Here is a 27,506-nt window from a genome sequence, read left to right on the forward strand (position 1 = left end):
TGACCTGCATTGCTTGTGGTCCTTTCTTTCCTTGTCTTTTCATACTGCTTGCGTTTCTTTCTGCTTGGTGAAACTGTTGTGTTTTTGAAATGTTTTTTTCCCATATATATTTATATTGCTCTTGTATAGTTGAAAAGTCTTCCTTGCAGGGTCGGGCGGCGGTCAGCCTACCTTGCAGGCGCAGGCGGGGGCTCTGCTCTGCCCCTCCTCCAATTGGTGTGAGGTGTCTAACACGCCCGCGGACCCCTGGGCCTGTTCTGCTGGTCGGTCGCAGGTCTGCCTACCTTGCAGGCGCGGGCGGTGGCTCTGCTCTGCCCTTACTCCAATTGGGGTGATGTGTCTAGATTAAATCAGTAGATTGGACAAAAGGACCTTGAAATTTCCATTTGCTGGGGCTGGGGATATGGCTCAAGTGGTAGCGTGATCGCCTGGCATGCGTGCGGCCCGGGTTCAATCCTCAGCACCACATACAAACAAAGATGTTGTGTCCGCCAAGAACTGAAAAATAAATATTAAAAAATTCTCTCTCTCTCTCTCTCTCTGTCTCTCTCTTTAAAAAAAAAAAAAGAACCTCTAAACTCAGTTTTGTTTTTTTTTTTAATTTTGGATGGAGCCTTTAATTTTTGATGTAACATCAAGTTACACCTCCAGACCCCTTTATTTTCTATTCCCAGACACGGTATTGCCTAGTTGCACAGGCTGCACTCCACCTTGGGATCCTTCTGCCTTGGCCTCTGGAGTGGCTGGGATTATAGGCACTCCACCACACCCAGCCTTGGGAGTGATTTCTAAAAGGTAATGCAGATAAAGAGGCTGTTGAGTTAAGGCATTTAGTGCATCCCTTCATTTCCACAGTAAAGAAACTGGCTAGGTTTTCTTGGAAGGGTGTCCAAATATCTTTCTAATTACATTTCACACACTTTTGAAAAAAAAAAAGCCCTCCAATAACCTAAACTCCATAACAAGGGAGAACTCTCTCCATTATAGAATACACTAACTTACTACAGCTGCTGGCTGCACTACAGGCATCTTCTCTCGATCTAACCTGACAGAAGGAATTGGAAACAAAGTGTTTTCCCAGGAATAACTTCATTATGCTTTAAATGTGATGGGTTAAGTGGTAAAGAATGAAAATTAAGAGAAGAAAAATATAATTCTGCTCCTTGGACTCCATAAAAGTTTTCCTCCCTGGGTTTTTAAAAGCATCTATACATTCTGAGAGTTAAAGAAGAAGCCTGAATCAAAAATGAAAGTGGACAGCCAACATCCAAGAGAAAGAAATTGTCCGGAAGCATCATCGCACTCCTTTGATTCTCTGACTTTCCTTCCTACTTTTCCATCAAGCAAAAGCCAAATATCAGATGATTTAGGTGTTACATAAACACAGAAGCTATGGAAAAACAACTCAGACCTAACAACACATCAGTCTTCAGCCTATTTTCATGGTTAGCCTATGAAAATAATATTATTTTATGTAACATTTTATTTAATATTCTTTTGATAAGAAATATAACTCTTTTTTTTTTTTTTTGGCAGCAGGGTTGGTGCCAGGGGTTAAACTCAGCACATTCACCCACTGAGCCACACCCCCAGCCCTATTTTGTATTTTATTTAGAGACATGGTCTCACTGAATTGCTTAGGTCATCATTTTTGCTGAGGCTGGCTTTGAACTCACAATCCTCCTGCCTCAGCCTCCCAAGCTGCTGAGAAGATTATAGGCATGAGCCACTGTGCCTGGGAACTATTTTCATTTTTAACTATATTGTCTCATCTTTTCACAATAAGAACAAACTATGCTATGGACTCGCAAGTATAATGAGAAAATGTCATAATTACAAAAAAATTTAACTATTAGTAAAATACAGTATGACTTTTTAGCATATTTCTCTTTTCTCAAAATTAAAATAAGTCAAAAATAATCATGTGCATTCACTATGCTATAATCATTTAAAAAATATTTCAGGGGCTGGGGTTGTAGCTCAGTGGTAGAGCACTTGCCTAGCATGTGTGAGACACAGGATTTGATCCTCAGCACCACATATAAATAAATAAAAATAAAGATCTGCCAACGATAATAAAAGTATTTAAAAATAAATATTTCAGGAACATTTCAGTTTATAGTCCAGGACCCAGAACCTTGCTTCAAAGTGCAGTACATGAGCTAGGAGAAAAGCTGGTACCACCTGACAGTTTTGCTAAAAATGAGAATCCCAATCTCTGTCTCTGTCTCTCCCTGTCTCTTTTTCTTACCATGATCTACAGGTAATATAAATGCACATTAAATTTTTAAAAAGTCTGTCTAGATAATGTTTCTGACAAATAAAAAAATCATTTAAAACTGAATGTAAATAAACAACAGATTTTTAATAATTGAAAGTTTTAATAATTAAATCAAGACTTGAAGGTAGGTATAGAAGTGGTCCTGTAAATTATATTCTAAATTTAAACATTACCCACTATCAAAATGATATAATATTGGTATGCATTTTGCTGTCATATTTTTATGGGACTAAAATCTCCTCAAAGTGTCCCTAAGACTACCAAGGTTAAGGACAACTTTCTCTCATTTTTCAAGGATGCTTCACTGCTGTAGGCATTTTTAGAAAACATCTCCACCTTCAAAATAAAAGGACATAGCCATGACTTAATTGTCACTCTCTCAAATATTGATATGCCATTAGAGAACCCCCATATTCAAGAATTATCCAGTGACTTAAGCACCTTGAAACAGGTTCAAATAGGATAAAAATTACCAACATGGGAATGTTTCCTCTACACGGTAGTAAGATCATTCTATAGTTACCTGAACAGTATCAGTTGAAATAATAGCTGCTACCTTGCTGAGTTTGAATATAACACCTACTTAGAAAAGGAGCGTCAACTGGGAAAGGCTGAGCACCATGCTGCAGCACCCTCACATCCTCCACTGCCTCAATGCACCAATGAGGGCACGCTGAGAACCAGTGAGCGGACCCGACCACAAGCCAAACAAGCACTGCTAAGAGCTCTCAGGCCTTGGCTTCTGAATCCCCACCACTGCAAAGCCAGCGAGAACCTCTTGGTGTTTAGTCCCTGAAGGTAAACTAAGTATCTCTAAGTATGGATGGAAACTCTGATAAATCTGAAATTTTATCACTGTAAAAAAAAAATGTGTATATATATACACACACACACACATACATACATATATATATATATATTTTTTTTTTCCTCCAAGCAATTTTCAAATTAGAATTAGAAATCATAAATTATTTATTAGTAACCCCAGTTTCTATTTCCCTTTCTGGCACATATCTTCTATTTGACCTTGGGTCAGTTACTTAAATGTTTAGACTTTTATGTTAACTATAATATCATTATGGAAAATCAATATAATCTATACATGAGTCACAAAATTTAATGTAACATAAAATCAATTCTTAAAATTAATATGTTGGTGGGGCTGGGGTTGTGGCTCAGTGGTAGAGTACTTGCCTAGCATGCACGAGGCACTGGGTTCGATCCTCAGCACCACATAAATGTAAAATAAAGTTATTGTGTCCACCTAAAACTTAAGAATAAATTTAAAAAATTAATGTTAGATGAACATACAACAATACTTGAAATAGAGTGAATATTTGAGTAACTAAATTGTGTAACTTTATACAAATTCACATATCCACTGTTTAAAATAAATAAAAAATAAACCCAGAGATATAAAACTCAAATAAAAGCATTTGGCTACAGGACTGATATTCAAAACAGTCTTATTTATATCAGATGTATCACATATAAAATAGTTAGTAGCATTTCTGGGTTAACAATTTTCTTTCTTTGTTTAAACAAACTGAATTAGAACAGCATCTACCTGTTAAAAAGCAACTGCCCCATTATTCACAAGACTGCCCTGGCCAAGTGTGCCATGAAGTTTGTAAACATTATACTGTGTTGTGGCAGCAATCATGTGCACAAGTTTGCCACCCTGAACTATAACTGATTTCAGGTAACAGACAGGAAATGGATTCCCCAAAGGGCTATAAGTCTAGCTGACTTCATAAAAATACATTCAGTGTATTGTGATCCAGTGGGTGAAGATGAAAAGATAGGACAGATACAAGGAAGAGCAGTAACAACCTATACTGATTAGTTCTTACCTTCCTAATTCATCCAAATAGTTGTCCATTTAAAAACTGAAAAACCTCTGTATGTGTATTAATACAAACTTCAAAAGAGATAAAACTGACAAAAGCAATATCAAAAACAATTATAAAATTCTCATTAGTAGTTCATAATCACTTTTCATTTGGTAAATTAGGAAAGACCTGATATGATGGATACAATAATCATCATACAAACACAAACCAGTTTGGAAACAACACATGTAACACATATGTAATGCACATACTCTCATGAAATTAAAATCCTCTTTTGAATAGTACTTCCCTAAGACTTCAGCTAAGCCAAATGAACTGCTATGGTATTGGAAATGTCAATATGATTAAAATAACTAAATTTACCTATAATTAGACTATTTTTTGGCCTTGCATTACAAATTCATATCAGTTTGTCTATATTTAAATATATTTACACACATATTCAAATATTGTCTACTAGTATTATTTCTAAGTAGATGATCTGTCCCAGGATTTAAAAAAACATGGTAAGATTAAAAGTTTAAAAGCCTTATAGATCAGCTACAACATTCCAATTCCAAAATTACTGCTTTTATGTAAATTTACATGCAAAAAGAAGTCCATTAACTTTCAAAGTATATCACTACAAAATAATGTCTGCTAAAAATCTTTAAATGATTCCCTTCAATGGGACATTGACAGTTAAAGAAAGCTGAAATACAAGCAGCCAAGTCTATAGCTTCTTTCTTTCAAATAGCCTAAGTAGGCAGCTGATGAGCAGTTTCCTTTTTAATTAGAGTTGCTTCCTGATTAATTAGTCCCAGAACACTTCATGCAAGACTACACAGTGCCACTGGGACTGAACAATGATTTCCCTTCTGGTCATAGTTACATATCATCTTTTCTCCAGGATTAAGCTCAATCTATTTTCTGTTCAAATGGGAAAAGGTCTTTTCACAGAAGTGAGTTAGAAAAACTGCACCTCAATATCAAAACATGTGTTATTAATCTCAACAGGAATACAGAATATGTATATTATCCAGGAAAGTTCAGCAAATCCGTAATGTAAGGTTCTGATATGGTTTACCTAGAAAATCTTGGTTTGAAATAATTTATAATAAAGATCAATTACCATTTTGAATGCAAGTTTAGATTTATAAGATTGAATGAGATTTAACTCTTGTAAACATGCTCCCTCCCCGCCCCCACAAGTACTTTAGCTTTGAAACACATCAAAGTCGGAAGATCTGAGGGTCCTGGAATGTAAAGAAAGCTACAGCAACTTCAGTTATAGGTCACTATGGAGAACTGGCACCTTGCTTACAGGCCTACATACCCACTGTACAGTTGGGTAGGAAAACTAGAGTAAGTTTTTGATCCCAAACTGCCATTCTACTTTTCCACACAAGAACTGAAGACTTAAAAGAATTAAATGGAAATTGCTCCTTTTCACATCATTTTTGCAGGTATCAGGATAAAAGCTTCAAGATGCTGTCTTCAAAACATTAGTCATCTATTAAAAGATTAAGCAGTTTCCATACACACGTCAGAGATCAGCTTGTCAAAGGGTAGAAGTGACTGAATTCTTCTGACATAGTAACAATTAAAGCTCTCTTAGGAAAGAATGCATGCACCCCCATGACATTCTAAATCAGGAACAAAAAATTCTGATCAACTGTAACCTAGACTCTTTACCCCTCAGAAATAAAAATTTGTGTACATAAAAACCAAAGGTGACCATGTGCTAAATGGAAATATTACCAATAAAATAAACTATGAATCTAGAAAAAGTAAAGATATAGTGTAGAAGGGAATGGTAACTAAACCAAGAATCCTAATAAATTGCTATAATATAATTACTTTAGTTGAAATAATTGATCTTATACTTAATTTGAATCAAACTAAAGAATGAAGTTAAGGGCTGGGGTTATGGCTCAGCGGGAGAGCGCTCGCCTTGTACGTGCAAGGCCCTGGGTTCAATCCTCAGCACCACATAAAAATAAATAAAGTTATTTAAAAAAAAAAAGAATACATTAAGTGAATAACATATTAGCTAAATCAAAAGCCAGCTTACAGAATAAAACTTTAAAGTCTAAAAAAAAATTTGCACCACAAATAATATCCCAATTATGGAATGTATATAGTATTCTTTTGAATAAACTCCAGAAATTTCACATACGAACTGAATTTTGCCAAGATCAAAATAACCTTAAATATGCTCACTCAGTGGTCTTTTGGGTTTTCTTTTTATTTTTTCTATGTGATAGGAAAAGGAAGTAGGACCTAGGAAATGAGTCTGCAACAGGGGAAGTACTACAAGTCATATTTCAGAGTTTGTGTTTCTGTGTGCATATTAACAACTATGTATTTCATAAATAATAAGTAAAATGAACTAATTCTAGTGAAAAAACTGAAAAATATTGAAAAGACAGTTTTTCAAAACTAGTTTTCTGTCTGATCCCTAGGAGCTACTCATTAAATAACTTCTAATCAATTCCCTAAATTATAATACCATAGTCAATTAATTCCTCCTTTGTTTTTTTTCTTTTTACCTTTGGGGGGGGGCTGTTTGCTTCTTGTTTAATCACAGAGTGCTGCCCCATGGAGTTTAATTCATTTAATCATTCATCACCTGCTCATTAGGTGACTCTGGGGATACAAAGTACAACAAAATGACAGTCTCTCCAGGATAACATAGCATATTATCTTGTCCCTTTAAAAATCAACTAAAAGCCCCACAACTAGAAAGCAGGCTTATCTGAGAAATTCACAGAGAACAAACATGAAACTAGAAATAACGAAAATCACTTTTCAGAACCACATTATCAACAGTTAGAAAAGGGAGACAACTAATAAAGAGAATGGGAGGTAGGATGGGGAGACAGAGGACAACTATAAAGAGACAGAAAGAGCAAAAGACACTGAGAAAGTGGTTTGTCAACTAATCAAGCAAGAAGCTGCTAAATGAAACAATTTACCAAATGCAAGCAAAAATGTGTAACATGTTGGATGGGGGTTAGAAAGGTAGATTTGGGAGACCAATTTCATAGGTATCTGTTACCTATCCCCTCTTTTATCTTGATACTGATTAATAGTAAAGATATCTAAATGAAAATTTGAATGAAAAGGTAAACCATAAGTCTTGCAAAAAACTTACCACATGACATTACCCACTAAAACATAAATAACATTCTAGAAATCTGTGCTAAAGCCAATTAAGTTATTATGAAATTGGGATCCAAGGGTACAATCATGGGCTCTTGAATATTTATGAGATTTAAGAGATATCATTGCTTTCATTTTCTGTTTAAATCTCCAGCTATAAACACAGCTAGAGCTATATAATAGTACAGATTCTGTTATGTCACAGAATGATCTATGCTCAACAAGAACACCAAGGCTTCCCTCAAAAACCATATACTCCTACTCTAAATGTATAGCATGAAAATTTTCCATAATGTAGCTCAAAATCTAATACTTAAAGGACAACAAAAATTATATTAGTTACTAATTAAACAAATCGCTTAAGTGCATAAAAATAATTAAGAATATATTTTAATTTTTATACAAACATCAGTGCTAAGGAGTTAATGGGGAAACTATTGGTTCTCACATTCACATATAACTATAGTTTCTATACATGTAGATATTATTATAACTATGAAGTATCAGGAGATGAGGACCAAAGAAATTTGATAAAAATTACACCATGGAAAGATAATAATAAGCAGGCTGGGGTTGCGGCTCAGTAGTAGAGCACTTGCCTAGCATGTATGAAGTACTGGGTTCAATTCTAAGAACCACATATTAATTAATTAATTAATTGTCCTTCAACAAGTAAATACGTGTGTGTTTGTGTGTGTGTATGAAAAAAATAATAATAAGCAAAGATATAATTATGTAATAAGAAAACACAATCCGGCTACCAGGCACAGTGGCACTCATCTGTAATCTCAGCAAATGGGGAGTCTGAGATAGGAGAATCACAAGTTCAAGGCCAGCCTCAGCAACATGGCAAAGCCCTAAGCAACTTAATAATGTCCTGTCTCAAAATTTAAAAATTAAATTTTTATTTCTTTAAAAGAAAAACTTTCCTGTAGCTACATGAACAAAGCATTAAGAAATACTCTTCTCTCCTTGCCAATATTATTTATTTACTTATTTGGTTATACTATTCTCAGGTTAGTGTATTTTAAAGAACTATAAATTTTTTTTGAAGAAACATCAGTAACCTATCCGAACAAAAGCCTGTGGTTTTTACAAATACCAATAGTACAGACCCAGCTGGAATAACCTCATTCTATCAAAAAGCTCAATTTCTACAACTAGACCAGGTGATGACAGAGAACAGAGAAGCCTGTGACTAAGCAATGGTCTCACAATGGAATCTCATGTTGAGTATTATTTGACTAACAAGCTGCATAGAACTTTTAAGAAGTAAGCCATGTAAAGAAGGAGCAAACATTTACTTGGTTGAAAACTTATCAAATTGAGAATTACATGAACTGATACAATCATTTTACTCTTCAATTTAATATTCAGTAAATATTACACAATCTCAAGAAAAATACCGATTTAAACATTTCCCTTTGAGAAATTACAGTATTATATTTATAGTACATTCTACTACTCTAGAGTAAAACTTTATTTACTTGGATGTTTTATTAAAAGCCATCTGCTACAATAATACACTGGAGAACAGAGAAGAAAGACTTTACTGTGCATAGTACCAATAATCTGACAGGAATAAACATGATGAAACTTTAACTGTCTATACAATGCTCAAGAAAGCAAAGAACCTGGAGAATCTTAAAACAGGTCACTCTCATGGTTGTTTTTTGCTTATTATTCCCCCCAAAAAAAAGATTTTTGGCAGGAATCACCAAGATTAACATTTTTAACAACTGGCCATTTTGCTCTCTCATACATGTCTGGGAAAATGCTCTCTATCATTTATAAAACTGGGCTAGTCTTTTGCAAGTTATACATGTTTTATTTTAGCCATCAATGATGGTTTTCAACTAACTGATTTTAAAAAATCAATATATATTGCCATCCTCACACAATATCTGGCACACAATAGGTACTCAAATATTTTTGAACAGACACTATAATATTATTGGTTAAAATTTTATTACATCTAGATGACCAATTAAATAATCTCTTGTGTCATTTTGATATAATACATATTTTCTGAGGATTTCCACTGTGTATATTTGTTCTAACAGAAACTTTTATTAAGTTCTTCCTACTTAAGAAGGGGACAAAGGTTGATCCATGAATAGTGAGTATCTGTAGCTGGTCCACTGGGGTACAAGTGGGGGAAGGAAAAAGAACACACACTGATTTTACTCTGTAAGGCTCCCTGGATGGTCCAGGCTAAATCACTAATCAGCAGCTGAATTATTACAGAAGCCACTCCTTATACTGCATCTTCTCTCCTCTCCTGCTCAGACATTTCTTAAGTCTCCAGGGCAGACATTCTCTTCTGTGAAGTTTTCCTTGGCTCAACTCAAGCAGAGCAGACATTACTACCTCCTGTGTTCTGCACACTTGATTAAGACAAATATTGTAACTTGCATCATAACATCTTATTCTACCTGTGCACAGACCTGGCTCTTCCTTGGCTGCACTCCCCAAGGATATGAACACTTTTCTTCTATGTAGCCCTAGAAATCAGAGTCTAGTTCGTAGATGATGCTCAGTTAAGGGTAATTGAATGATAAGAGATTGGTATCCTCAATCTATAAAGACCCTTACAACCCAACAATAAAAAGACAACCCAATTTTAAAATGGGCAATACTAAACAGATAATTCTCCAAAGAAGATTAAACAACTAGCCAACAAGCACATGAAAAGATGCTCATAATTAATCATTAGGGAAATGTAAATCAAAATCCTACTGAGGTGCCATTTCATAAACACTGGGATGGCTGTAATAAAATAAAATAGGAAAATAATAAGTACTGGTGAGGATGTGGAAAAATTAGAACTCTCATACATTGCTCCTGGGAACACAAAATGGCTCATCTGTAGTGGAAAACAGTTGGGCAGGTCCCCTAAATACTAAAACTTATCAGCCATACAACCTGGCAACTACACTCAAGAGAACTAAAAACATAAGTTCACATAAAAACTTGTACAGAAATGTTTGAGGCAGCATTATTCATAGTAGCCAAAAAGCAAAAACAAGCCTTCAAGTAAAATAAATATTATATCCATACAAATGGAATATTATTCAGCCATAACCTGAATGAACATAGAAATCATTATGCTAAAAGAAAGAAGCCAGACATAAATGATTACATATTGTATGGTTCTATTTGTATGAAATATGCTGAACAGGCAAATCCAGCAAAGTAGATTAATGTTTGCCAAGGGACAGGAGAGGGGAACTTGAAGATACCATGTTTATTTTTGCTGTGATGGAAATATTCAGCAATTAGATCAACTGAAATGGTTATACAGCATTGCATAAACATTACTGATCTACACATTTCAAAATGACTAAAATGATGAATATTATGAACTAAATGTTCTCAATAGTACACCAACTAGCGCAGGACCCAAGCCCAGGGTGAGCCCAGGTCCATCCCACCACTGTCACACACCTGCTGGAGCTCAGGCTCCAGCATTGGGCCTCCTCTTCCAACCAGCAGACCACCACCAGAGCCCAGTCCCTGGCCAGATCCACCTACACTGACATACGTGGGACCCAGGCCCACGGTAGGTCTGAGTCCACCACCCGCCAACACCTGGGAGCCCAAGCCTAACCCACTTCCATCTTGGGACACTGCACACATCACCACAGCCCTCCCCACGCAGTAGCACCTACTTTTTGACAACAGACAGGGTCTAGAAGCAGCTGCATCTCAGAGCAGGCATCCCAAAGACAGTAAGCCCACCCTTTCAGCCCCATCTTTGTAAGACGCTACATCCATCTTGGGGCACCTCCACTATTATCTCGAGTTACCTTGGCTATTACCACCACCACCTGTAGTTGCAGTGCCATACACTGAGGGACACCAGAAGTGTCTGGAAGCCCAACATCAAGGTGAGGTACAGACAATCTGCACGGATACTACAAAAATATAGGGTACAATCTGTAATATCTCAGATCCACATTGCAAGAAAGGAAGACACAGACGACATAAAAAAACAAGGAAGGAAAGTGCCCCAAACAAACCAGGACACTATAATAACAGAACCCATGGACAGCTAAGTTGATACAATGTCAGAGAAGGAGTTTAGAAGGTTCATAATTTAAATTATCTGTGAATTAAAGAATGACCTAAATGAGCAAATACAGGCAAAAATCAATCACTCCAACAAAGATATAAGAAAGCAAATACTGGTTGCAAAAGATTACTTCAAGGGAGAGATAGAGACTCTGAAAAGAAACCAGTCAGAAATCCTTGAAATGAAGGATACAATAAATCAAATAAAAAACAACAGAAAGCATCACCAACAGACTAGATCACTTGGAAGAAAGAACATCAGATAATGAAGACAAAGTATACAACCAGGAAAATAAAGTTGATCACACAGTGAAGACAGTTAGAAACTATGAACAGAACATCCATGAATTATGGGACAGCATCAAAAGACCAAATGTAAGAGTAATTGGGATAAAAGAAGGCACAGAGTTTCAAACCAAAGGAATGCACAATCTCTTCAATGAGATAATATCAGAAAATTTCCCAAACATTAAGAATGAATTGTAATTCCAAATATAAAAGGCTTACAGGACACCAAATGTACAAAATTACAACAGATCTATACCAGGCATATTATAATGAAAATGCCTAGCATGCAGAATAAGGATAGAATCTTAAAAGATGCAAGAGAAAGGAATTAGATCACATATAGGGAGAGTCCAATTTGTATTTCAGAAGATTTTTCAACCCAAATACTCAAAGCCAGGAGATCATGGAACAACATATACCAAGCTCTGAAAGAAAATGGATACCAACCAAGAATATTTATCTGTTTGTTTGTTTATTATATATGACAGTGGAATGCATTACAATTCTTATTACACATATAGAACACAATTTTTTATATCTCTGGTTGTTTACAGAGTATATTCACACCATTTCATGTCTTCATACCTCAAACAAGAATCTTATATCCAGCAAAATTAAGCTTTAGGTTTGATGATGAAATAAAAATCCTCCATGACAAACAAAAGTTAAAAGATTTTACAACTAGAAAGCCTGCAATACAGAAAGAACATCCTCAGCAAAATATTCCACAAAGAGGAAATGAAAAATAATGATGAAAATCAGCAGAGGGAGGTATTACACTAAAGGAAAAATTAATCAGAGGAGAAACCAAGACACGTTAAATACCAAAAATTTTTTTAAAAGGCTGGGAATACAAATAATATTCAATAATAACACTGAATGTTAATGGCCAAAATTCACAATCAAAAGACATAGACTATCAGATTGGATAAAAAAAAAAGCCAACAATATGCTGCCTCCAGGAGACACATCACATAGGAAAACACATCCACAGGCTGAAGGAGAAAAGTTGGAAAAAATCATAACACTCACATGGACTACAGAATCAAGCAGGTGTTTCCATTCTCATATCAAATAAGGTGGACTTCAAGCTAAAGTTAATCAAAAAAGATAAAGAACGACACTACATACTGCTCAAAGGAACCATATACAAAAAAGAATTAACAATTACAAATACATGTTCCCCAATCAGTGGAGCATCTACATTCATCAAACAAATTCTTCTCAAGTTCAAGATTCAAACAGACCATAATACAATAATTTTGGGTGACTTTAACACATCTCTTTAATCATTGGATAGATCTTACAAACAAAAGCTGAACAAAGAAACTACAGAACTTAATCATACAATCAATAACAGACTTAACTGACATATCTAGAATATTTCATCCTTCAATGAGCAAATACACTTTCTTCTCAGCAACACATGGATCATTCTCTAAAACAGACCATATACTATGCCACAAAACAACTCTTAGCAAATATAAAAAAGATCTGTATTCTATCAGATCATAATAAAATGAAATAAGAAATTAATGATAAAGTAAGAAATAAAATCCACTCCAACACCTGGAGACTAAATAATGTGCTACTGAATGAACAATGTGTTGCAGAAGATATCAAGGAGGAGATTAAAAATTTTTTAGAGGTGAATAAGAACACAGATACAACACATTGAAATCTCTGGGGCACTATGAAGGCAGTTCTAAGAGGAAAGTTGACTGCATGTAGTTCATTCCTTAAAAAAAAAGAAAAAGTCAACAAACCAATGACTTAACATTACATCTCAAAACACTAGAAAAAGAAGAACAAATCAACACCAAAAGCAACAGAAGACAGGAAATAATTAAAATCAGAGCTGAAATAAATAAAATGGAAACAAAAGAAAACACTTGAAAAAAAAACTGACAAAACAAAATGTTGGTTCTTTGGAAAAGTAAATAAAATTGACAGACCCTTAGCCATGCTAACGAAGAGAAGGATGGAGAAAACTCAAATTACTAACATACATGATGAAAAAGGAAATATCACAAAAGACACTACAGAAACACAGAAGATAATTTGAAATTATTTTTGAAAACTTGTACTCTAATAAAATAGAAAATATTGAAGGCATCGACAAATTTCTACAGTCATATAATTTGCCCAAATTGAATCAGGATGATATACACAATTTATTTTTTTAAAAGACATTAATGAATCTTTATTTTATTCATTTATTTATATTTGGTGTTGAGAATCAAACACGGTGCCTCGCACATGCTATGCATGCACTCTACCATTGAGCCTCAACCCCAGCCCAATATACACAATTAAAACAGATAAATTTCAAGCAATGAAACAGAAGATGCCTTCAGAAGTCTACCAATCAAGAAAAGCACAGGACCAGGTGGATACACAGCTGAGTTCTACAAGATCTTTAAAGAAGAACTAATACCAATATTCTTCAATTTATTTCAGGAACTAGAAAATGAGGCAGCAATTCCAAACTCATTCTACAAGGCCAATATCACATGATTCCCAAACAAGGCAAAGACACATCAAAAAAAGAAAACTTCAGACCAATATCTCTAATGAACATAGATGCAAAAATTCTCAATAAAATTCTGGTGAATCGAATAAAAAAACATACCAAAAAGATATGTGTTGTGCACCACAATCAAGTGGGATTCAGCCCACGGATGCAAGGTTGATTCAACATATGGAAATCAATAAATGTAATACATCACATCAATAGACTTAAAGATAACAATCGTATGATCATCTCAATAGAAGCACTGCTTCATGTTCAAAACACTAGAAAAACTGGGGATAACGAGAACATATGTCAACATCGTAAAAGCTACCTATGCTAAGCACCAGGCCAACATCATTCTAAATGGAGAAAAATTGAAAGCACTCCCTCTAAAAACTGAAACAAGGCAGGGATGCCATCTTTCACCACTTCCGTTTAACACAGTTATTGAAACACTGGCCAGAGCAATTAGACGAAAGAAATTAAAGAAATACGGATAGGTAAAGAACAACTCAAATTAGCACTATTTGTCAATGATATGATTCTATACCTAGAAGACTCAAAAAAATTCAACCATAAAACTTCTAGAACTTCTAGAAAACTTCAGCAAAGTAGCAGAATACAAAACCAACACCCATAAATCAAATGCATTTATGTATATAAGTGACAAATCCTTTGAAAGGGAAATAAGGAAAACTACCCATTTACCATAGCATCAAAAAAAATAAAATACTTGGGAATCAACGTAATGAAACAGGTGAAAGACCACTACAATAAAAACTACAGAACACTAAAGAAAGAAATTAAAGAAGACCTTAGAAGATGGAAAGATATACTTTGTTCTTGGGTAGGCAGAATTAATACTGTCAAAATGACCATACTACCAAAAGCAATATATAGATTTAATGCAATTCCAATCAAAATCCCAATGGCATTCCTCACAGAAATAGAAAAAGCAGTCATGAAATTCATCTGGAAAAATAAGCGACCCAGAGTAGCTAAAGCAATCCTTAGCAAGAAGAGTGAAGCAGGTGGCATCACTATACTAGACCTGAAACTATACTACAGGGCTATAGTAACAAAAACAGCATGGTATTGACACAAAATAGACTGGTAGACCAATGGTACAGAATAGAGGACACAGAGTCTAACCAAAAACATATATGGGAGAAAAGATAGCCTCTTCAACAAATGGTGCTGGGAAAACTGGAAATCCACATGTAATAATCAATCAATGGGCCAAGGAACTTCTCAGAAGATATACAATCAATCAACAAATATATGAAAAAAATGTTCAACATATCTAGCAATTTGAGAAATGCAAATCAAAACTACTCTAAGATTTCATCCCACTCCAGTCAGAATGGCAGCTATTAAGAACAAACAATAGTAAGTGTTGGCGAGGATGTGGGGGAAAAGGCACACTCATACATTGCTGGTGGGACTACAAATTGGTGCAGCCAATATGGAAAGTAGTATAGAGAATCCTTGGAAAACTTGGAATTGAACCATCATTTGACCCAGCAATCCTACTCCTCGGTCTATACCCAAAGGACTTACAAACAGCATACTTCATGGACACAGCCACATCAATGTTTATAGCAGCACAATTCACAATAGCTAAACTGTGCAACCAACCTAGATGCTCTTCCGTAGATGAATGGATAAAGAAAATGTGATATACATGCACAATGGAATATTTCTCAGCATTAAAAGAGAATAAAATCATGGCATTTGTAGGTAAATGGATGGAGCTGGAGAATATAATGCTAAGTGAAATTAGCCAATCCCAAAAAACCAAATGCCAAGTGATTTTTCTGATTTAAGCTGCTGATTCATAATATGCTTCAGGGAAGGTAAATGGGAGGATTAAATGAACTTTAGATAGGGCAAAGAGGAAAAGGGGGGGAGGGGAAGGGAGAGGGGATATGGAATGTGATGGTATTCATTTCCTTAAGTACATGTATGAAGACACAAAGGATGTGACTCTACTTTGTGTACAATCAGAGATGTGAAAAATTGTGCTCTATAGGTGTAATATGAATTGTAATGTATTCTGTTGTCATATATAACAAATTAAAATTTTTAAAAAAGAAAAAAATTTTGTTAATAATAAAGAAGTTATTGAATGAATTAATAAGTGAATGAGATTAATACTTACCTTGTGGTCTTGATTATATCAGACAACCTTTAAGAATATTTTTTAGAAGATATCATTTTACTTTATGATATATGAATTTGCATAATCACCAAAATAATAACTCATATAATCACTACAAAGTCAAGTTTTGGGATTCAAAATATTCCAGGATATTCACTGGGGGCAGGAGGGTGCAGACAAATCTGACCATTCATAATTGATTTTCATCAGGTGTTATTCACTTCATGTGTCCTTATGAAAGTCAGGTGATGATAGATCCAGCCTGATTTTCTCTTAAAATTGGGAGCCATCTCACCACAAAGCCATGAGAAGATAATTTTGGCTTTACTATAAATTACTGCAAATTCTGAACACTTGCTGGGAATGCCTGCCTGTGCCTTGAACTCACCCATGCCTGGGTCTCTCTGACCAGATAGCAGCCCTCTCTGAAACTTTAGTGACGACTCATAAATCTTGGCCTTCCCTGGCCAGATAATGACCCTCTCTGAGGCTCTAATGACCTTCATAAATTCTGATGTCAGGGCCAGCAAAAATGTAAACTAGCCTTTGTGTTATACTCTTCATGTAACCCCTCTTTGTGTAACTTTCTGGGCTATAAAGCTGGGCTGCAAGAAAAATGCAAGGCTGTCTTGTTCCCGCGGTTTTTGTTGGGAGAGGCAGCCCAGCCGGAGGAAATAATAAGCTTGCTTTAATTTGATTTTAATTGGAGTCAGTGGTCTTTTCTTGCATCCTGGTCTAACAGTGACTGGAAGTTTCTACATTTTAAAGTAGAAATACACACTGATTCCAATACTCAATACTTGGGAGAGGTCTTTCAAACAACAAAGCTCAAATGCTTTAAAATGAAAAGGTACAGACTTCTCGAAGAAAAGATTCAGGGGGGAAAATAAATTCAAGGGGTAGGAAGAAAATTATGGTAATTTTGTTATTTCTGAAAGTTTTTCAGTTAAAGGTTTGTTTGGATTCTAATAAAGTACTAAGTATGAATGTTACAAATTCACTTCTACAAAAGAGCAAAAGGCTATAACCTAATATTTGCTATAAGTACTAACCACAAGATTTGATAAATTATATCACACATGTCATATAATTACTGAAACTACATATATAATTCTGTTACACTAGATGAAATTCAAGTTGCCCTAAAATATACATAACCTCCCCATATCAAATGCCACAGAATACATGAAAATGTGATTATTGCTCAGTGATTCATCGTGCCAGCAAAAGAAAGTCAAATTGAGCCAGAGATGGATATCATTCTTGGATGTTCTGATAGCTACACAAAACAACTCTTCAGGCTAGACCCAGCCTGAAGGCTACATGTTCACTCCCCTTGGATGAGTGTTTCAGAAGGTAATCTGTGGCCTCTGCTTCTCATCTAGAGCACTCCTACTATAGAGAGATGACTTTTTCATAGAAGCTAAGTCATAAAGTAGCTTTTCCATAAACACTTTGTATTCCTTCTTTCCTTGCAACCTGGAGCCTCTAGTAAGGTTTTTATGAAGCAACACTGTTTCTTCAAGCTGGAACATTTCATTAACTGACCTTGAAATCTTGCCATTCCATTAATAGATAGAAAAAATTAACTGGAGCAAAAGAAGAGACTAACAGCTGCTGAACCATGACCAATAAGTGCCAAATATGGAAGCACTTCTTACTGAAAATCCTCTGCATGTTTGTTCTCTTCCCACTGAGGGGTGGTAAGCCCCAAAATACACAAATACGCTCTTGGCTACAAGCACTTGCTGTCTCATTTCTACTCCTAAACATAGAAAAGTAAGAAAATCATTTTTAGAAATAATGACAGTATTCATCTTATTATTATCTCTGGCTATGATATAAGGAAGAGAATGAAATTAAGTATTCCATTGTACGTCCTGTCAGAAACATTATGACTTGAGAGCTTGAATATAGGCACATGATCAGAGTAACACATTTCTATAATGTCTGAAGGAAAACTATGTTTTTAATAAATTGTACTGTTAACAATAGAAATAACATAAGTTTATGTTGTCATATATTTATAATTGAATGTGGAAATATTTATATTACAATCTTAATTACACAATGCTAGTCAATCTCAAATGGCAACTAGTAACATTCGCCATTCTGAATATAAACTAAGATGTACATGTATTTTAAAAACAAATTATTCTAAGACAAATCTCAAATACTATTAATAAGCAACCTAAAGCAGAGAATGGCAGTTGTCCTCCAAATATCTACTCTTTCTTATTATTACAGAATTCTGGTCAAAGGACATAAGTAGAATCATGGTTCGGACTTAGGGGAAAGTTCTTTAAAAGGGCAATAGACTTGGTTGGCTAATTCTGATTTGCACTGTTTTGCTATTAAAAAATAAAACTATCATGAGTAGAGCTCTTTGCTGAGTTCTGAGTCATTGCTACAAATTATCAAACCTCAGGGAGTCTATGGGAACCCTCATATTTGTAGCTAGCTCATCTGAAGTCAGGATGGTCCTGGGAAATCCAATTATGTTCAAATCTCTTATGTAAAATGGAATTGCATCTACATACAGCCTATGTAAATCCGGCTGTATATTTTAAACCATCTCTAGAGTGCTTATATTCCCTAATATAATGTAAATACTATGTAAGTACTGATTAGTCTGTATTGTTTAGGGGGGGAGAGCTTAAGTGTTCAGTAGAGACACAAGCTTTCCCTTCCCCCCAAATATTTTGGATCCACAGTTCATTGAATCTGCTGATGCAAAACCCAGGATACCAAGAGCCAATCGTATATTCAATTTGGTAAATAAAATTTATAAAGTCGGGCTGGGGTTGTGACTCAGTGGTAAAACACCTGCCTCACACGTGTGAGGCACTGGGTTCAATTCTCAGTACCACATATAAATAAATGAATAAAATAAAGGTCCATCAAAAAAAAACATGTAAAATAAAAAAATCATAAAGTCACTTGAATGAAAAAAATGAAACCTAGGCATAAATTGCTCATAGATGATATGAACATCACTTACCACTATTCAACAAGTATCCAAAACAAAAGTCAGAAGTATTAAGTGCACAACACCAAAATAACTACTTTTACAGAAGTTCAAAGCATTATGACTTGTGGGAGCTATGAAAAACAGAATTAACTTAAGATGCTCCATGAAAATAATATGAAAAGAGTGTCCTACCTTTGTGATAAGAATTCGGTATTTGTCCAGCATCGCCTGGTTGTCATGGCAGCCCGCTAACAGCTGCCATACTTCTGCCCTCAATGCTTCAGGAACACCACTCTTCACCAAAGTCAGTAGCCCTTTTGGTCGTGCACCAAGGTTATTGTGCCTGAAGAAAGAAAATAAACCATTCATATTCCCTTTACCATTCCTGAACTGCTATTGCTATGGAAAGGGCATTTACTAGTTTATATTAAAATTAGAGCCTGGACTTGGGCATGGTGAAGCACACCTGTAATCCCAGTGACTTAATGCAGGAGGATAACAAGCTCAAGGCCAGCCTCAGCAACTTAATGAAGCTGTCTCAAAACAAAAGAAAAGGGCTGGGCACACAGCTCAGTGGTACAGCACTCCTGAGGTGTTCAATTCTTAGTAACACAAAAGTGGGGTGGGGAGCATGAGCCTGGGTCAAGAGAAAAATGACCAGGCATGAAACAAGAGTAGTGTTCAAGCTCTATGATGTCTTTTGACTTTTGTTTTTGTTTTTGTCTAGTCTATCTTAGTTCCTGGTAAGCCATGTTATCCTACCTTAAGGGAAAGCTTTTTCTTCTTCTCATGTACTTTTTGAATCACCCCATGAACTTATTCAGAATAATGAATGTTAGTTACATATTTCTTAGCAGCATTTCAAGGCATAAAGACAAATATTTGAATCCCCTGAGATAAATAGTTTGGTAGGATGGCTAGTAGGCTATCAAGTGGATCACAGGCCTACCACATGCTGACTACACTCTTTTCTCTGAGGTCAGGTCCACTGGACCAAGTGCGAAAAGTATGCTCCACAGTATAGAAGGCATGAAATATACATAGTTTAGTTTCCTGTGACACCTACATTCTGACCCATATTCCCCTGGGAAGTCTATGTCTTGGTTACCTCTCTCGGAACTCTGTTTCAGCATGTGAAGGATCTTTCAGATTAAAAATTATCTAAAATGAACTTCTTGATAAGAATAGTTCATTATTTGCACTTCGGAATTTGTCTTGTTGCCTTATTTTAATTACAAGTGCTCCATAAAGGATGGACCTTACCCTTCCCTATAGGCACCAGAACCTATACAAGTCCACCTTGCCACAAGAACAACACACACTTATGAGCATAACCCATTCTCAAGGGTGTTTAAAATCAGAACAAGGTGAATGTTTCTTGGCCTAAAATCCATGAACACATATAGGTATGATACTATGATAACCTGACAAGAAACTGAATTATAGTTCCCAGTCTCATGTAATTCCACTACTCATCTTTTTCCGGGTGCCTAGCTTGAATCTAGAGCTACATTCTATGCTTTTTTGCTCAGATTTTACTTATCTCTTAGAGTTGACTCTGGTTACACTATCTGGACTCCAAACTTGATGATCTATTCTGGTTTGGCCTACTCCAGGCTCTGGTTTCAAGATTTAAGCCTGAAAGTCATGGAATCTGTATGTCTGCTTTCCAAAATTGGTGTCCCACCTACTTTTCTAGATTATGCACACTCTTTCATCTCTAGCACAGACCCCAGTTTTGGCATGCCCTATCTCTGACACAATATGTTCAATTTTTTTTTCCTCACACTGCCATGATCTGCATATCTTGGCAAAACCTATACTTATTTCCATAACTTCAACGAATTCAAATAAACTTGTCACATCAGTATTTAAATAAATCATCAGATTTATACCCATTCTGCTTTCAGCTAGCTAAACTTTTGTATTGTTGGGTCAGAGAACCCAAGCTGATAATACAGATGGCCTTAAATCAACTCAAAGTAAAAAGAGGCAGGGCTTACATGATTTAACATTATTAAAGAACATAACTACACTAAGTGACAAAAACAGGTCTCAAAATAGTACAGAGGAATGATTTTAAATACAGTATTTTGAAACCTGCTTTTAAACATGCACAGGAAAAGAATATGGAACAGTATACTCCAAAAAGATATTTTGGAGATCTGTAACAGAATTAAAAGAGGAAAGAGTCCCTTTTATATTCCTATGGTGCCTGAAGTATGTGCAATGACCTTAAATAATTTCATCATCAAAAAACAATAATGATTTGAATTCTTTAGATTTCTCTTATGGATTTAAATTAAAATATTACTTCAGATAATTTGTAAAAACATGATAATTAAATCTAATTGACAAAATATGTTAAGTAGAAGAGTGTTAATTACTCTTTTCAAGAGTTAAAGCTGAGAAAACCATTTGACACCTAGAACTTTCTTCCACCTGACTTTTCTTTATTATCCAATTAAATTTGAGATGACCAAAGAATCTTATGTCACAAGAGCACCAGGATCAGTGATGAAATGATCTTTTGGAACTTAAGGTTTGGCTCTAATCATATTTTGGATAAGAAAAACATATGGTGTGATGGACACTGAATTTCTATACTCGAGGTACAGAAAATTGAATTAATTAAAGCAACAATACACAAAGGGATAAGCTCATTTTCTCTAAATTGAAAGGCAAAATGATTTGAATTATCATATAAGGATTCAATATAATTAAATAAAACATTTGCTACATGATGTATGTAGTTCAACAAGTCATCACTGAATCTACACTGAAACTCCAATTAATACCTCTAGGTACAAGAAATCTTCATTCAATTCCACATAAATCTCATGTTGTTTCCTACCCTTCAACAAGGAATCTCTCAAAAGAGTTATATACTCATTCATTTCTATTTCTTCTCCCCAAACTCAGTTTAATGTGGCTTCTCTCTTTTTCTCTTTGAAAAGTTTTCACTAAAGTAATCTAGACCTCCCTCCATGCCACTAAATTCAGGGGACATGTTCAGTCCATTCACTGTTGACCACTCTTACTAGTGACCTTGGCCTCAGTGACAAAGCACTCCTTCCTTATGCCCATCATGAAATCCATGAAATCCTCCATGTCTCTTAGGTGTCCCCAGCTCCTTCTCCACTCTGCCCCCAGTGATCTAACACTTTCGCTCTCACATTATCACTTCTGCTTGGGGATTGTGAGCTCCAGAAGATTCAAAGCACCTTAATACCAGCATGTCATAGTCTGAACTTACATGCTTCTCCCAAAACCTGGTTGCTTTCCAAAATGTCATAACCTCAGCAATTGTCACCACAATCCAATGAGAAGACTTGGATGTGCAGAATTTATATACATAACTTAAGAAATGTTACAGTAGTTGATTTTTGTAAGATCTCCCCTGACAAATGTTCTCCCTCTTTCTTCACTATACCGAAACTCCAATCTTTTATAAAGCCACCCATTACTATTATATGATCTGTTCTTAAGTCTTCTATATTATCCTTATTTTTTCTGGTGATTTAAAATTAGTATTAAATATTTTCCTTTGTAGCTTTCGGAGTATCTTTAAATACACGAATTCTAATTTTTATCTATAACAGTTTTGCTTTATTTTAATATACTCATTTAGTTGTTTTAGAATCAATTCAAAATATTTTCAGCTACATTTCATTTAAAAGATCACTGAGAATACAGGCTGTCTCTCCACTTAAAAGAAAATTTCCTCAAAGCACAATGTGTAGGCCCCTGCACAAGTGCTTTACCTTAACAAATTACAAAACTATCTTCATATAAATGCCACCTTTTATTGCTGAGACTTTGAATATTTCTAAATCTAATGAATACTAATGTTTTAAAGAGAAATTCTGAGAGCAATTTTTTAAATTACTAATCTTTGTTTAACAGACATAAATTTTTCTAGGTTAGGCAAGTTTTACATTTTTCATATCCATTGTCATGACACAACTGCAATAATGACTCAAATAAATGGAAAAACATTTCAAATGGAAAAGATACAGCAAGTTTTCTAAAGGCCAATGAGTTTGACATAGACCTATCAATCATGTGACTCCCTCCCAACTAGCTTCTCTGTAAACCAGTTTTCCTCCTATCTCAAAATTACCTCACTAAAAAAATAATCAGGAGCAATCTTAGTTTCAAAACCTTTTTCATATTATCTCTCTTTTGATAACTACGGAAGTTGGGTGGTTGGCACTTGAGGATTTATTGGGTTTTGTTCACATTTGTTGACATGTAGGTTTGCAATGTTTATAGAAGCATGTATCAATTATATCTCAATTTTGTGTTTACTGTTTATGAAACTGTCATCCTCATGATCTCTTTAAAATTATGACTAGAAGTTTTAAGTATTGGTTGGGCAAGGGTATCCGTTTCCTAGTCTACTGACTCTCTCACTAGTACTTCTAATGTGCCTATAAAAATTGATCCAACTACATACCTACCCAACTTTACACAATGACTGATTAAGTTATCCATTTCCTGATATTTCCTGTTATTATGCATTTTCATATTCAATATCTAATATAGGTTTGCCTTGGTTTTCTCACCTCTAAAATATAGATAATAATAATACCTACTTTAGAGTGCTATTGTGATGACTAAATGAAATAACTCATGTAAAGTGCTTAAAATAGTACCTGACACATCGTAAGTATTTTACTCAGTGATTTTATAGCCATGTCTCACCTTTCCTCCTGTTGCAATCACCTATCTGTGCTCCTGGGTATAACGGTTCTATTAGTCAACAAATTCACCCTCTTCTTCCCTGTTTATCAACTATTCTTGCAACTGTCATCTTCCTCTGACATCATCAACTTTTCTCTCTCCTAGACCATTTCTAACATGCAAACATGTTATATTGCCCATGTCAATTTTTAATGACTTCTAAACCCGCATCTGATTCCTAACGTGTTCCCAATTTTTACTATCACTTTATAGCAAAACTACTCAAGAGCTATCTATATCTACAGATTCCTCTTCCTCTTTGGCACAACTGGACTTTCACTCCCACCTCTCTATTGAAGCTGTTCTTACCAAAGACACCAGTGACATCCAAAGTGCTGAATCCAGTGGAATTCTATGGCTTCATGTAAACTGAACTATCATCACTTAATTACTACTTCCTTAATCAACTTAGTTCACCTGGTTTCTATTTTGGTCCTCCTATCTCACTGACCTGCTTTCTGCATGATCTTTGACATCTTTCCAACTTCCCATGTTTTCCTCTGGTGTATTCATACATCTTTAAATTTTCATTTCTGATTTTCCATTGTTGGTATACAGAAATAAGACTGGTGTTCACGTACTGACCTTAAAAAATTCACTTATTAGTTCCAGGATTTTCTTGTTTGTTTGTTTTGTAGTATACCTTCAGATAAAAGATGAAGGAGATTTGGACCAAGGTTATGGCTCAGTGGTAGCGCACTTGCCTAGCATGTGTGAGGCACTGGGTTCAATTCTCAGCATCACATAAAAACAAATAAATAAAATAAAGGTCCATAAACTTGAAAAATAAACTTAAAAAATAAAAAGATGAAGGAGATTAATAGAGTAAGCTGTTGGTGCTATTTCTTCTTGATTCTTCAATACCCCTAATTCATCAGTCCCTACTTTAAGAGCATGGGTTTTAAGACTGTCCAATTAGCTGGGTGCAGTGGGGCACATGCATGTAATCCCAGCAGCTCAGGAGGCTGAGGCAGGAGGATCACAAGTTTAAAGCCTGCTTCAGCAAAAGGAGGCACTGAGCAACTCAGTGACACCCTATCTCTAAATAAAATACAAAATAGGGCTAGGGATGTGGCTCATGATTCAGTACTCCTGAGCTCAATCCCCAGTACCAAAAAAAAAAAAAAGTCAATATCCAATTTAATTAGCCCATATACATGCATGAGTGAGAATTAGAATAAGCTATTTTCAACCCTAACCTACTTCTTCTCAACTACAAATTCACCTTCGTATATTTTTATTCAATGATGCAAGGCCTGAGAATCTGCAAACTATATATCCCAGACTCAACTGCCAAGATGGTTTCCAGGTTAACTTCTGCCAATAAGAAATAGCCAGGTGCAGTTGGAAAGTATAAAATAGGAATAAGGGAATGCATTCCAAGTACGAGCTATATCACAATTGCTAAGAAATACTAATACCAATTAACATCCTCGAAGAAGCACAACCATCAATCATATAGTGCCCTCCTCTAGTTCAGAGTTGGGATGTCACTTCAAAAGTGAAGAACTAACCAAATGTCCTCTCCTAACAGTTCCTTCCAAACTTTAGCTGCTCTGAATATCCTCAGGAGTCTAAGCAACCAGATGTGCACCCCTCTTCAGAGGTCCCACACAGATCCTCAAATTCCTTTTGAGTTCCTAGATTCTGGTAACAACACTTCTAATTTATTTTTCGTGTTCCAGAGGTTTTAGCTGCTTCCTCTATCTTGGTTACTTCAACATATCCTTTTCATTTTTTCAGACTTCTAACTCAATATAAACCAGTTCTCTGCATTAAAACCTCTTTAAAAAGCCTAGCACCTTTAGGTTTTCCAGCTGGGATTCTTCTATCTTTGATAGGCTAGTTAGTCTTTGCATAGTCTAATTTTGTTTTGGGGAGAATAGTAATTTCTCTCTGACTATAGTTTAAATTCTCAACAGATAGGAGTAATGTATTGAAAACTGATAGCATTGCAAATAGTTTCTGTCCACAGTTATGCAGATGTTCCTGTTAGTGTGCAAATGAACTGTCCAATAAAGATCTTATGACTCTATATCAAACAGTCATTTTGATTAATTGTAATATCTTACTGGTTAATGAGTTACACACATTGTCTAAGATATGTTCTTTTTTTCAGCTTTATATTTTTTAATGTTTCATTTATTTATTTATTTTGCAGTACAATTCTTAATACACCATTATACAATAATTTAACATATCTCTTATTAGATATAAGGTATGTTGACACCAAATTCACATCTTCATACTCGTATTTGATATGTTCACTTTTACATGAATAGGATAAACAAAAATGAAATTTTCTTCATTTAAAAAGAAGATGCAGCTGACACTCCCTTCCTCTCAGGGTATTTCCTTGAAAACATAATAGGTCCAACACTTTGGTCAGAATAAATAAACCTTGTATCTGGATTTCACAATGAGAAATCATAAACTTTCAAACCCTGGGAACTGTAAATAATTACTCCCTAAATCCTAACTCAGGAATCTCTTAGGATGTATACAGAAGACTATCACAGGGAACATCTCTAAAGAAGATAAAAGAAAGTTTAAGTATTCTTTATTCCACTTTTCTATACGAAACATGTGTGATTCTGCCTAGACTTTATAGTCTCTCCTGGATAGCCTGCATACATCTAACCTGATGTACAGATTCAATAATAATTCGAGGTTTCTATGTCTGTACTGGTATGGAGGACAGAGATATGACAGTTCTGGTCATCTTCAAAAAAAAAAACTGTCTTACACGAACTCTAAATAGGGCAGAAGGATTGGAGGGGAAGAGAGGAAGCATGGGGTAATTAATGATGGTGAAATGTGATGATCATTACTATCCAAAGTACATGTATGAAGATACGAATTGGTGTGAATATACTATGTATACAACCAGAGATATGAAAAATTGGCTCTATATATGTAATAAGAATTATAATGCATTCTACTGTCATATATAAATTTTTAAAACTTACATAAAAAACTGTCTTAAAATTACAAGAGTATTTATTACATAATAACATAAATAGAGTATCTTTTTTTATAATTCCAGGAAAAATATTCCAAAAAATAAAGTAATAATTTGCCAGGCACAGTGGCACATGCCTGTAATCCGAGTAGCTCTGGAGGCTGAGGCAGGAGGATTGTGAGTTCAAAGCCAGCCTCAGCGATAGCAAAGCACTAAGTAACTCAGTAAGACTCTGTCTCTAAATAAAATACAAAATAGGGCTGGGGATGTGGCTTAGTGGTTGAGTTCTCCTGAGTTCAATCCCTGGTAGCCCCCCACACCAAAATGAGTAATAATTTAAGACAGAAAGAATAAAACAGACTGTGTTACAGTCTATATAATTGATGATAAAATGATTAATTCTAACCTCTATATTACCTTTTAAGTGATAATAGATTTGGCAATGTCAAAAATGTGACCTTTTATATATATATATATATCTGTCTCTTATACACATCTGTTTAAAGCCTGC

General features: G+C 35.1%; 1 protein-coding gene across 11 annotated transcripts in view; it reads right to left on the minus strand.

Annotated features, from left to right (window-relative positions):
* The window catches only part of Rabgap1l (RAB GTPase activating protein 1 like), a 592,157-nt gene that overhangs the window by 397,803 nt on the left and 166,848 nt on the right, over window positions 1-27,506 (minus strand). For all 11 annotated transcript variants that reach the window (XM_048810001.1, XM_048810002.1, XM_048810004.1 and 8 more), the window contains one exon: window positions 19,480-19,630. In XM_048810001.1, coding sequence (XP_048665958.1) covers window positions 19,480-19,630 — 151 coding nt within the window. The remainder of the gene's footprint in view (window positions 1-19,479; window positions 19,631-27,506) is intronic.

This window comes from Marmota marmota, unplaced genomic scaffold, assembly GCF_001458135.2.
Source record: "Marmota marmota marmota unplaced genomic scaffold, marMar, whole genome shotgun sequence".
NCBI lineage: Eukaryota > Metazoa > Chordata > Mammalia > Rodentia > Sciuridae > Marmota > Marmota marmota.